At 40.3% G+C, this 13,406-nt stretch overlaps 1 protein-coding gene across 3 annotated transcripts in view; it reads right to left on the bottom strand.

Annotated features, from left to right (window-relative positions):
* Window positions 1–13,406, bottom strand: part of AGPAT4 (1-acylglycerol-3-phosphate O-acyltransferase 4) — a 76,932-nt gene that overhangs the window by 28,325 nt on the left and 35,201 nt on the right. For 2 of the 3 annotated variants that reach the window (XM_075203268.1, XM_075203269.1), the window contains one exon: window positions 13,181–13,350. In XM_075203268.1, the coding sequence (XP_075059369.1) occupies window positions 13,181–13,350 (170 nt within the window). Of the gene's footprint in view, window positions 1–12,658; window positions 12,708–13,180; window positions 13,351–13,406 lie in introns of those variants that run through there. The other variant, XM_075203270.1, reaches the window with a different exon arrangement.

A 13,406-nucleotide genomic window follows, 5' to 3' on the forward strand; every position in this document is an offset into this window, starting at 1 on the left:
ATATTACAATAACTATATCAGTGTTAAAAAGTGCATTAAAAATAGTAGGTATGTAAAGCAGAGCACTATTAACATATACTTCTTAATTGCATTTCTTATGAAATTAGAAAATTAACGCATTGTGCAAAGTCCTTAAGAATACAATATTAGGTCTAATAAAGTGCAAGTAAATAGACTATTTGACATTAGTATATCAAACGCTGTTTCATATAATATACTTGTTACATAATCATCATGCTGTCTTTCAATCCTTTGCAGCAGGTTACCATATTGGGGGCGGTATGCTTCTCTAACATGGCAGACATAGTGACTGAAAACTTGGCAGTCTTCATTTGCAGAAACTCACTTTGTGGATTGCTTGATTCATACAAAAGGTGATCATATATGATAGCAGAATAACTGAAATGATTATTCTCCGCCTTTTGACCAGCACCCGATTCCATTAAAACAATGTTCTAAAGACATAGGGAGAGTATTTCCTGTCTTTTATGAACTGTGGAGGGAATACTTAACTTTTTGGCAGAGCTGCGGCAGAACATCAAATTAACACAAAACAATGTATTCTAAGTTCATATCTATACATTTTAATTTTGGGGGTTATTGGACATTTAACCTGGTTCAAGCTTGCTACAGTATATTTATATTGGGCTAGAGGCTCTGAGTTTCATTTGCACCTGTATAAATCATTCTCCGACATAAGGGATGTAATTGCAATTTTTTTGTTTGCATGCAGTGAAAATGCAGCACTCAAACAATTGGTAGCATTTTCTTACAGTGCAATGGGAGTTGAGCTTGCACTACCAACTAATTCTATTTGCACATCTTAAAATTGACCCCCCCTCACCCCCCCTTCCGCCTCACTGAACATGATTTTGCCAAGGATCTAGCTGGTTTTCCTCCCACATTAAAAGTAAAGCACTATATCTGTAAATCAATGTATATTTTTCTGTTGGGAATGGTGTCGGTCTTACAGGCTGCCATAATTGGACTCGGTCTGACAGTGGGAGAAAGAGGATCATTCACCGATAAGCCGCAAAGCACTTATGCATTCAGTGGCAAAGGAATGCTTGTGTGTAGTATCTCAATAGATTGCAGTGGATCTCCTCTACTACAGTATTAGAGCCAGTGTAACCTGGACCTAATAGCAGCATACATACATATAAACTGTTATTAGCTCTAAACAATACTGGATCTAATAGTGTTCATGTGCAGGGGAGAGCCAGTTGTTAACCTCACTATTGGGTCTTCTGAAAAGGAAAAAAAAATATATAATATGTTTTTGTTTTTTTAAAAAAAACACATTTAAGTGTTTAAAAAAATAAAAATAAAATTATATATTACACACACACACACACACACACACACACACACACACACACACACACACACACACACACAATATATTAAACATTTCCTTCCTTCTTCTCACTCTCTGCCTGTCGTCACACACTTTTGTGAAAATGTGTAACCATTACACAGGATGAGGATTGACCCAGCCCACCACACCAAAGGACACTAGCCACCAATATTTCTCCTCCAATCCTGGGTGACAACTTGTAGTTTATGTGAAACTAAGGGGAGAATCATGTGATCAAGCGATTTTTTTACAACTCTTAGCTCATTATAATTAGGGATGTGCACCGGCGACTTTTGAGGTCTCGTGTTTTGTGTTTTGGATCCGGATTTTCGTTATTTTTGGGGTTCGGATTTGTCTCGCAAAACACTTGACGAAAGGTCTCGGTTCGGATTTAAGGTTTTGGATTCGGATTTTTTTTGAAAAAAACATAAAAAGTTTAAAAATCAAGTTTTTGGGCTTATTTTCACTCCTAGGCTATTATTAACCTCAATAACATTCAATAACAAGCATTTCCACTAATTTACAGTGTATTCTGAACACCTCACAATATAGTTATTAGTCCAAAACGTTGCAACAAGGTATCTTTCTGGACTGCGTAGAGGAGTGGGTCACCACAATATATATTAAAAACCCTGAACTTGTTTGATTCGCACCAATAAATGTACCTGGACTGCGTAGAGGAGTGGGTCACCACAATATATATTAAAAACCCTGAACTTTTATGAATCGCACCAATAAATGTACCTGGACTGCGTAGAGGAGTGGGTCACCACAATATATTAAAAACTCTGAACTTTTATGAATCGCACCAATAAATGTACCTGGACTGCGTAGAGGAGTGGGTCACCACAATATATTAAAAACCCTGAACTTTTATGAATCGCACCAATAAATGTACCTGGACTGCGTAGAGGAGTGGGTCACCACAATATATATTAAAAACCCTGAACTTTTATGATTCGCACCAATAAATGTACCTGGACTGCCTAGAGGAGTGGGTCACCACAATATATATAATAAGAAAACCATCAACTTGTTTGATTCGCACCAATAAATGTACCTGGACTGCGTAGAGGAGTGGGTCACCACAATATATATTAAAAACCCTGAACTTTTATGATTCGCACCAATAAATGTACCTGGACTGCGTAGAGGAGTGGGCACTGGGCACCACAATAAAATATATAAAAAACCTTCAACAGGTCTGCATTACACTACACATACGGCTGCTCCTCCATCCTCTCCATCATATACATGTTGGAGTTTTAGCGTGTGACAACCTCTTGTTTTTGATAATGTCAGTGCATTTTGAATATTTTTCAATTTGCCCCACACCACTGAATGTACTTTATCTATGATACGCATCTATCTATCTTGACTGCGTAGTGTGGTGGCCCCGGTACACAATTTGGTACCGAGGCCACAATATAATTAAAAAACCCTCCACGTGTCAGAATTCCACCAAAAAAGGGTATGGACTGCGTAGTGTGGTGGCCCCGGTACACAATTTGGTACCGAGGCCACAATATAATTAAAAAATTGGGCATCAACTGTCACCGTTGTTTAATATCTGATACACCTAAATATGGACTGCACAGTGGAGTGGCCCCGGTAGTAAATTTGGTGCCGGGGCCACAATAAAATAAATACACCCTCAACTGGTCTGAATTCCACCAAACAAGTATCTGGACTGCGTAGTGGGGTGGCCCCGGTACCCAATTTGATACCGGGGCCACAATACCTCCTCCAAACATGGTACAGACAATTCGTCATTGAGATCCCATCAAGTATGTTAAAGACAGACAGGGTCGAAGTGTTATTGGTTGACTTTGTAAACCAAAAAACTGTCCCTGTTGCACATAGTCGTGCAATGAAGACTGACTTTTTCATTTAAAGGCACCATCTTTCAAGTGTAGTGTTTGTAAGTCTAAGTCATATTATACTTTTGGTAAAATTGGTTTATTTTGTTCCTCTTTATGGTAACTACTAATAGAATTAAAGTATTAAATAGAAGCGGCAGTTCCTCTTTATGGTAATTAGTAATAGAATTAAAGTATTAAATAGAATTAAAGTATTAAATAGAATTAAAGTATTAAATAGAATTAAAGTATTAAATAGAGTGGTATAGAGTTGTAGTGTGGTATAGATAGAGTGGTCCCCACAATATAATAATAAAACCCTCAACTGGTCTGAATTCCACCAAACAAGTATCTGGACTGCGTAGTGTGGTGGCCCCGGTACACAATTTGGTACCGAGGCCACAATATAATTAAAAAACCCTCCACGTGTCAGAATTCCACCAAAAAAGGTATGGACTGCGTAGTGTGGTGGCCCCGGTACACAATTTGGTACCGAGGCCACAATATAATTAAAAAATTGGGCATCAACTGTCACCGTTGTTTAATATCTGATACACCTAAATATGGACTGCACAGTGGAGTGGCCCCGGTAGTAAATTTGGTGCCGGGGCCACAATACCTCCTCCAACTTCCAAGTGTAGTGTTTATAAAGACAGACAGCGTCAAAGTGTTATTAGTTGACTTTCTTAACCCTAAAATTGTCCCTGTTGCAAATATTCGTGCAATGGACAGTTACTTTTTTATTGAAAGACTCAAGCTTTCAAGTGTAGTGTTTATAAAATATAAACAACAATACAGTAGTTTTAGAGCACGTCAATACCTCTTGTTTTAAATTATGACACGGCATTTTACTTTTGGTTTAATTTCTTGAATTTTTTTAAATTTGGTTTTACTTTTTGAACATGGCAAACGACTGTTGATTGGTCATATAATGCAAAAAAAAAAGGTCCAAGATGGAATTGTCCTTGGGCCCTCACACCCACCCTTATGTTGTTGAAATAGGACATGCACACTTTAACAAACCAATCATTTCAGCGACAGGGCCTACCAAACAACTTTGGCTGAAATGATTGGTTTGTTTGGGCCCCCACACCAAAAAAGCTATTCATCTCTCCCTGTACAGACTAAACAGGCTCTACTGAGGCAAGATGTCGTCCTCATCCTCAACCTCTGATTCCTCTCCCCCTACAGTGTGTACTTCCTCCTCATCACACATTATCAATTCGTCCCCGCTGGACTCCACAACCACAGGTCCCTCTGTAGTATCTGGAGGGCAGTGCTGTACTTCATTGAGGAATTGATTATTCATTTTTATAAACATCATTTTTTCAACGTTCTGAGGAAGCAACCTCCTTCGCCGCTCACTGACCAGGTTCCCCGCTGCACTAAAAACTCTTTCCGAGTACACACTGGAGGGGGGACAACTCAGGTAAAATAGAGCCAGTTTGTACAGGGGCTTCCAAACTGCCTTTTTTTCCTGCCAGTAACAATATGGACTGTCTGACATGTCTACTTGGATGGTGTCAGCAAAGTAATCATCCACAATTTTTTCTATTGTGACAGCATCCAATGCAGCGAGAGTAGACATGTCTGCAATGGTTGGCAGGTCCTTCAGTCCGGACCAGATGTTATCAGCATCCCCGCCAGTGCCTCTTTTGGGAAAACTGAGCTTTTTCCTCGCAGCCATAGATGTGAAAGAAAATGAGGGTGGAGCTGTTGGCATGTCACGGTCCTCTTCAGAGGACAATCTCCTGACCAGCAGGTCTTTGCACCGCTGTAGACTTGTGTCCGCCGGAAACAGAGACACAACATACGCTTTAAACCGAGGATCGAGCACGGTGGCCAGAATGTATTCCTCTGACTTTAAAAGAGTGACCACCCTCGGATCCTGGCAAAGCGTACGAAGGGCTACATCCACAAGAGCTACATGCTTGGTGTAATCGCAATGGCTTACCAGCTCCTCCCTCACTTTCTCCAGCTGCTTCTGCAACAGCCTGATCAGGGGAATGACCTGACTCAAGCTGGCAGTGTCGGAACTGACTTCTCGTGTGGCAAGTTCAAATGGCTGCAGAACCTTGCACAACACGGAAATCAGTCTCCACTGTGCTTGACTGAGGCGCATCCCCACTCCTTTGCCTATGTCGTAGGTGGCTGTGTAGGCCTGAATGGCCTTTTGCTGCTCCTCCATCCTCTGCAGCATATAGAGGGTGGAGTTCCAGCGCGTCACAACCGCTTGTTTGAGGAGATGGCAGGGCAGGTTCATGCTTTTTTGATGTGCCTCTAGTCTGCGGTAGGCACTGGCTGAATGCCGAAAGTGTCCAGCAATTTTGCGCGCCACCGCAAGCATCTCCTGCACACCCCTGTCACTCTTGAGGTAATGCTGCACCACCAAATTAATGGTGTGGGCAAAACATGGGACGTGCTGGAAATTGCCCATATTTAATGCCCGCACAATGTTACTGGCATTGTCTGACACCACAAATCCCCATGAGAGTCTAAGTGGGGTAAGCCACTGGGAGATAATTTCCCTCATTTTCTCTAATATGTTGTCAGCGTTGTGCCTCTTATTAAAGCCTGTAATACACAATGTTGCCTGCCTTTGCACGAGCCGCCATTTTGTAGTTGCTGCTACTGATGCAGCTGTTGCTGTTGCTGCGGAAGGGGATGCATCTACCCAGTGGGCTGTCACAGTCATATAGTCCTTCGTTTGCCCAGAACCACTTGTCCACATGTCCGTGGTTAAGTGGACAGTGGGTACAACCGCATTTTTTAGAGCACTGAGGACACTTGATCGTACTTCTCTGTACATTTTTGGTATCGCCTGCCTAGTGAAGTGGAATCTCGAGGGGATTTGGTACCGGGGACACAATACCTCCATCAACCCTCTAAATCCCACTCCACTGATGGCGGACACCGGGCGCACGTCTAACACCAACATTGCAGTTACAGCCGCAGTTATACGCTTTGCAATAGGGTGACTACTATCGTATTTTGTGGTCATGGCAAACGACTGTTGGACGGTCAATTGTTTTGTGAAAGACTTAGCGGTCTTACGACTTCCCCTCTGGGAAGATGACCGACTAACAGCAGCAACAGCAGCAGCGGCAGTAGTAGGCGTACCGCTGCAGGATTCCTCGGATGAATCCCGTATTGAGGAGGACTCAGTTTGGCTGCTGACTTGGGCTGCAGGACTGAATCTGATGGAGATTGTGGAGGAAGTTGACGAGGAGGGTGTTGCTGGTGTGTATCCAACTGGACCACGGGATTTAGGTGTCCCTGTACCGATGAGGGTCCTAGCCCCAGTTCCTGAACTAACCACTGAACTATGAAGGTTATTCAGGTGACGTATAAGGGAGGATGTTCCTAGGTGGGCAAGATCCTTACCCCTGCTTATTTGAGCTTTACATAAGCTACATATGGCCATACATTGGTTGTCTGGATTTGGATAAAAATAACTCCAGACCGAAGAGGTGCATTTTTTGGTCTTCTGACCAGGCATGACGATGGGCTTTTTCATCCCATGGACATCAGCTGTTTCCCCCCCTGGTGCCTCATTTACAATAACCACATCACCATCCTCATCATCAAGTTCCTCCACAGCGCCAGCTACATCATCAATAGCCTCCTCCCGAGCCACCTCTTCCCGTACAGTGATGGGAAGGTCAGGCTTGACAACCACCAACATCCTTGGACTCGCCTTGGGGATTTGTGATAATTTCTCTTTAGAAGGCAGAGTTGTTTGCTGTTTTGTTGCTGACAGCATAACTCTCTTCAATTTTTTGTAGGGGGGGGAGGAGGAGGAGGGCTAAGATCCGTGGGTGAAGCTGAACCACTAGTCATGAACACGGGCCAGGGCCTAAGCCGTTCCTTGCCACTCCGTGTCGTAAATGGCATATTGGCAACTTTACGTTTCTCCTCAGATGATTTTAAGTTTCTCTTTTTGCTACTTTTTCTTAACTTGGGCTTTTTGGATTTTACATGCCCGGTACTACGAGATTGGGCATCGGGCTTGGAAGACGACGTTGATGGCATTTCATCGTCTATGTCATGACTAGTGGCAGCAGCTTCAGCATTAGGAGGAAGTGGGTCTTGATCTTTCCCTACTTTATCCTCCAAATTTTTGGTCTCCATTATATGTAGCACAAGATACTGCAGAATGTGTGAACTTGGTAATATTGCAGTACCAATGGACTTATACTGCTGGATTGGTTTTGCAAATTTGGTTATAATTATTATATATATTTTTTTTTTTTTTTTACTTTTTTTTTATTTTTTAAAAACTTGGGAATAATGGGGAAATAACTATGCCCTTAGAAGCACAGAGCACAGGACACAGCACCACTGCACTGAACAGGACACGGCACAGGACCCAGCAGCACTACGGAACTCAGCAGGACAGAGCACAGGACACAGCACCACTGGACTGATACTGCAGAATGTGTGAACTTTGTAATATTGCAGTACCAATGGACTTATACTGCTGGATTGGTTTTGCAAATTTGGTTATAATTATTATATATTTTTTTTTTTTTTAATTTTTAATTTTTTTTTACTTTTTTTTATTTTTTAAAAACTTGGGAATAATGGGGAAATAACTATGCCCTTAGAAGCACAGAGCACAGGACACAGCACCACTGGACTGAACAGGACACGGCACAGGACCCAGCAGCACTACGGAACTCAGCAGGACAGAGCACAGGACACAGCACCACTGGACTGATACTGCAGAATGTGTAAACTTTGTAATATTGCAGTACCACTGGACTTTGACTGCTGAATGTGTGAACTTGGTAATATTGCAGTACCAATGGGCTTATACTGCAGGATTGGTTGTGCAAATTTTGTGGTAATTAAAAAAAATTAAATTAGTTTTTGGTATTTTTTTAAATAACTTTTTTTTATTTTTTTAAACACAGGGGAATATTGGGGAAATAACTATGCCCTTAGAAGCACAGAGCACAGGACACAGCACCACTGGACTGAACAGGACACAGCACAGGACCCAGCAGCACCACTGACCTCAGAAGGACAGAGCACAGCACACAGCACCACTGGACTGATACTGCAGAACACAGCACAGCACAGCACAGCACAGCACAGCACAGAACTAAACAGCACAGCACAGAACTAAACAGCACAGCACGAGATCTACCAGGACAGAGGACCACCTAACACACCCTCCCTCTACCCTGATCAATGCCCGAGTGAAGATGGCGGCGACTAGCGGGGAATTTATAGGATCCGAGTATCGCGAGATCCGACAACGGGATTATGAGTCAGAGCCTCAGTTTCAGATTTGAATTTGGCGCCAATACCCGGATCTGTCTCGGATCCGACTCGGATCGGCAACGTTCGGGTGGGCTCAGATTTCATAAATCCGAGTGCGCTCATCCCTAATTATAATGCGAATATAATAGATATGTATTTGCATTTTTGTAACAAAACAAATCTGTCAGGAAAAACAAAGCAATTTAAAAGTTATGCCCATTTTAAGCGACACTTCCCAAAATGTCTGGTCTTATAGCTAAAGGACATCAACTGAAAAATAAAAATATTTGGTTGGACTGCAAGGAGTTAATATAAGAAACAAAACTGTACTTACTGCGGCTGTCCCTTTCATCAGATCCACACAGGTCTGTCGGATTTCCAATGGCTGTAAAAAGGTCCTACTCTACACTCCTCTCTACACTTAACAACGAGCCGGTTGGAACAGACTCATTGGGTGTTGATGCCTCTTTAATTACTGGAAAAGGAAAGTTCAAAGAGGGGCATCAACACCAATCATCATGTCTGAAATAGGAAGAACGACCATCAGGAAATCCAGTGGATCTGACAAAACATGCATACATAGTAAGTACAATTTTGTTTCCTATATAAGCTCATTCAACTTCACCAAAAACAATTATTTTGCAAAAACTTTATTCTGCATCTTCACATATAAGCATAGGTACGTATGACTTGAAAGGCTTTTTATCTTCAGTGAACTAAAATGTATTAGCTTGTATATAACCTGCTGCAACTTTTACCAAATACACTGGTTCTCTCTGGCTTTATTCCTGTGTTCAGAGTTGTTTGTTTTGTTACTGTCTGCTTTAAAAACAGGAAACAAGTTCTGCATTTATTCAAAAGGTAAAACAAATAAAACAACTCCTTATTTATATAAATACATGGCTGAAAAGCAGCAGAGAAGCCAGAAAGATGAAGCAATTTATTTAATGAAAGCAGCAGAAGTACATGTACAAACCAGTAGATGAAAGTCATCTAAACGATGGATGTCTCGTTAATTTAGCATAACACAATCAAGTACCTTATGCAGACAGCCAATATTGTTCTTTAAATGGTGCAAATATGTTACCTGTAAAGCCACTGTGAAAATGCATGACACCAGAATATAAAGTAAACATTAAGCAACTTAATAATAAATGAGAGCATTAGATGACTAATAGATATTTCTGAAATGAAGAGGAAACACAGATACTGTAGTGGCTGAACAAAAAATTTTGGTAAAATTTTTGGCACCGCTCTAACAAAAGAACAGGATCATTATTTGTAAATAATTCAGAAGGTTAATTAATATATATACTAAAGCTACTTTTTGCTTTCCTCTGCCATTTCCAAATACATATCCATATATACATACAGTTTAAATTTCATTATAAAACACTATTACATTGAATGAATTCATCACTCTATTTTCAATTTGAATAAAGTAAACTGTTGTTTGACAAAAACAAATACTGTAAATTCAAAAAAGGAAGATGAAAGTAAGCTACAATACTATATAAGCAAATCCGTGGTATTTCTCCTGTTCTGAATTGTCCAGATTTCAATTATTCAATAGAACATTCTTTCCATAAAAGTTGGTTCCCTTTTAAACAAAATAATGAAATTTCCTTTTGCCATTTCTGATTCCCTGGAGATTGGGTCAACATCTACCAGATAAATGACTCAATGGGGATTATTTGAAATAGCAGTAACTCATAGCAATTAATTGACTCTAATCAATCTAGAGCAAGTTGTAACAATAAAACCAAATGTCTGATTTCATGCTTTGTTTTTTATTTATGAACAAAGTGCCAAAAACCCAGAGTGGCTCGAATCCGTTCAGGTTTGTTGTTTTACACTAAGCATGTCACTTCCATTCCTCAGGTTACTGTTCACCAACAAATTGTCACAGAGTCGGTACTGTTAGATACACCATTACGACCGACCAGTATAGTATCTGTGTGGAGTTTGTATGTTCTGCCCAGGTGCTCTGTGTATCAGGGTCACTAGGCTGTGACCCTATTGTATAATAGAATGCTCTATATCTTGTATATCAGTCGTTATACTGCTATGTGCATTGTATATTGTTTATTAAGATGCTCTGTGTATTGTATATTGGCCACTAGAATGCTCTCCACATTCTATAAAGGTCAGGGGCGCACGCAGGATTGTTAGGGGGGGGGAGGTTTCCCCCCCCCACCAAAAAAAAAGCGAGAGAGCTGCTGCGCATGCACAGCAGCTTAGTTTTGACAGCACTGTACTATACAGCAGCCGCAGCGCTGTCAAAGAAGCGTCTGCGGTGGTGCTGTATACAATACCCTGCGTGCGCCACTGAAAGGTCACAAGAATGCTTTCCATATAAGGTGCTCTCTAAATTGCTTATTAGGATAATATTTGTATTGTGCAGAGGTCACTAGAATACTCTACATTGTTTAATAAGATGCTCTGCATCGTATATTGGACAAAATAATGTGTCCGGCATTGTGTCAATAAAATGTTCTGTGTATTATATATTGGCTATCAAATTGCTCTGTGTATTGAATAGAGGACACGCAAATGCTCTGTATTACGCAATATATAGTTTATCAAGATGCTTTGTGTATTATTGCCTGTTACTAGAATGTTCCCTGCATTGAATATATGTCACTTAGATGATCTCTGCATTGGTAGAGAATAGATCACTAATCTGTACTCCACATTGTATGTTATGTATTAATATGATCTGTGGAATGTATATCAGGCTCTAGAATGCTCTCTAATTGTATGGACATCCCTATAATAATTTCTGCATTGAACACCAGTAACAGGTTTCTGGTAGGTTTTGTATTTGATTATAGCTGTCTGGCAAAACAAAATTTCAGAGGCTATATAAAACCACCACACCAAACTGTTTTTGTTACACCCAAGTTTTCATTGCTACTTGCTGACAGAAGATACAGTGTTTTCCCTAGGATAAAATTTTACAGCCAGACCCTGCCTGTGGTCCAAATTCCTGTTATAATGGACATCATTACACTGCACAGGATTGAAAGTACCATATCATCATCATCATCATCATTTATTTATATAACGCCACTGATTCCGCAGCGCTGTACAAAGAACACATTCACATCAGTCCCTGCCCCATTGGAGCTTACAGTCTAAATTCCCTAATATAGACACACACTCACACACACACACAGACAGAGAGGGAGACAGACAGGTAGAGACTAAGGTCAATTTTGATAGTAGCCAATTAACCTACTGTTTTACCTTGCTTACTGTACTGAAAACATAACATAGTGTGACCATATCATTCATACAGGTGCTATGTAATAGGGATTCCCCCACAGGCAGGTGAGGTAACAAAGGAAAGAAATGTATATGTTTTTGTGTAGTTTTTAGCTCCAAATATAGGTCTCTTGTAAGCAGCGACACCATTTCAGATGTAAAACATAGGCCTCCACCAAGTAATCCACAGTGTGTAACAATAGGTATATCTATCAGCACTCGTAAAGCAAACTAACACTGGTAGAAAGAAAAAAAAACAAAAACTTTGCCCCAACTGGGAGTGCCAACTCATTTCTTCACCCCCCCCCATTAAGTGGCCAACAATGCACCGCTTTACCATCACTTAACACAAACCCCACAGAGTTCCCTCCACAGCCAGTCTCTGTAGTCACTTGAGGTGTTTCAATTATTCAGGCAAAGGAAATGCTCCTTACTCCAAATATTGTAACAGTCTTGGGTTTTATTGTAGCACAGGACTTTATTGAACTCCTGGCAGCCAAAACCAGTTCTCAGGAGACAGACTGTCTATCTCTACAACTCTTAACAGTATCCCGATTGCGGCAGTACAGGACACACTACAGCTTTACACAGAGTTTTCTACGGAACATCTTTTCAATGCTGAGAGGCAGGGTGGATTTGACTGGTTCCTTCAAAATATTACCCCCTGTTTTTCACCATACCTACCCAGCCAACTGATCTCCTCTGCCGATTGAAGTTACTGTGAATTTGTATATGAAGTGTCTCTGATTGACATGAATAAGATACATGCACTAGTTCTTTAACACGCTGGTTTTGGATAATTTAATCATGATCTGCAACTGTGGATGTTAGAGGTGAAAGTGCATGCACAATAGCAAAACAAGCCAATGCTGCATGCATTGTAGTGTGCCTAAATGTTTACACTCACCATGAACTTGAACACCAGAGGCTCAAATGACAATGCAACTAAGCATCCACTTAGCAGAAGGAGATATAAAGAACAGCAAAACTTGACAGTAATCACTTGAAAAGTAAATACATATATAATCTGCCTCATATGTCTGTTTGCATTTTTTTTAAATCACTTTATAAAAATATATTCCATCAACAACTAACTGCATTCTATGAACCCTTGGAAGCCACAAAATAAATATTGCTATTATGGTAAAAAGATCTATTGGCAGGCACTGAAATAGAAACATTTTTATGATAAACCTAGAAGGTTCAGGCATGCTATAATTTCAAAATAACTGCATTTTAATTATATATATTTTTTTCCCTTTTGTTAGGTTTATGTTCATAAAAAATAGCAGATACCAATTACATACTTGATGATTGTGAATTTTAAGTTAGATGGAAAGAATTATAAAAGATACAGATACTAATGTGGGAGTTCTGACTGTAATTCAGAACAACATTGAAAAAAAAAAAAAAGGAATATTATACTCACCCCTAAAACACCAAATCTCTCACAAAAGTTCCAACCACAGAGAAAGTCAATTTCAAAGTTATGATTGAGAATTACTATAGCGTTCTCATGGCCATATTTGGTGTAGTGTTCAGGATTTGTATATAGTGTGCAATCAGTGGCCGACCACCATTCCAACAACATCACCAATTCTGGAACAGATTACAAACACCATTATAGGTTACATGTTATAATAGCAAGGTGAATC

This window comes from Mixophyes fleayi, chromosome 3 (genome assembly GCF_038048845.1).
Source record: "Mixophyes fleayi isolate aMixFle1 chromosome 3, aMixFle1.hap1, whole genome shotgun sequence".
NCBI classification, from domain to species: Eukaryota; Metazoa; Chordata; class Amphibia; order Anura; family Limnodynastidae; genus Mixophyes; species Mixophyes fleayi.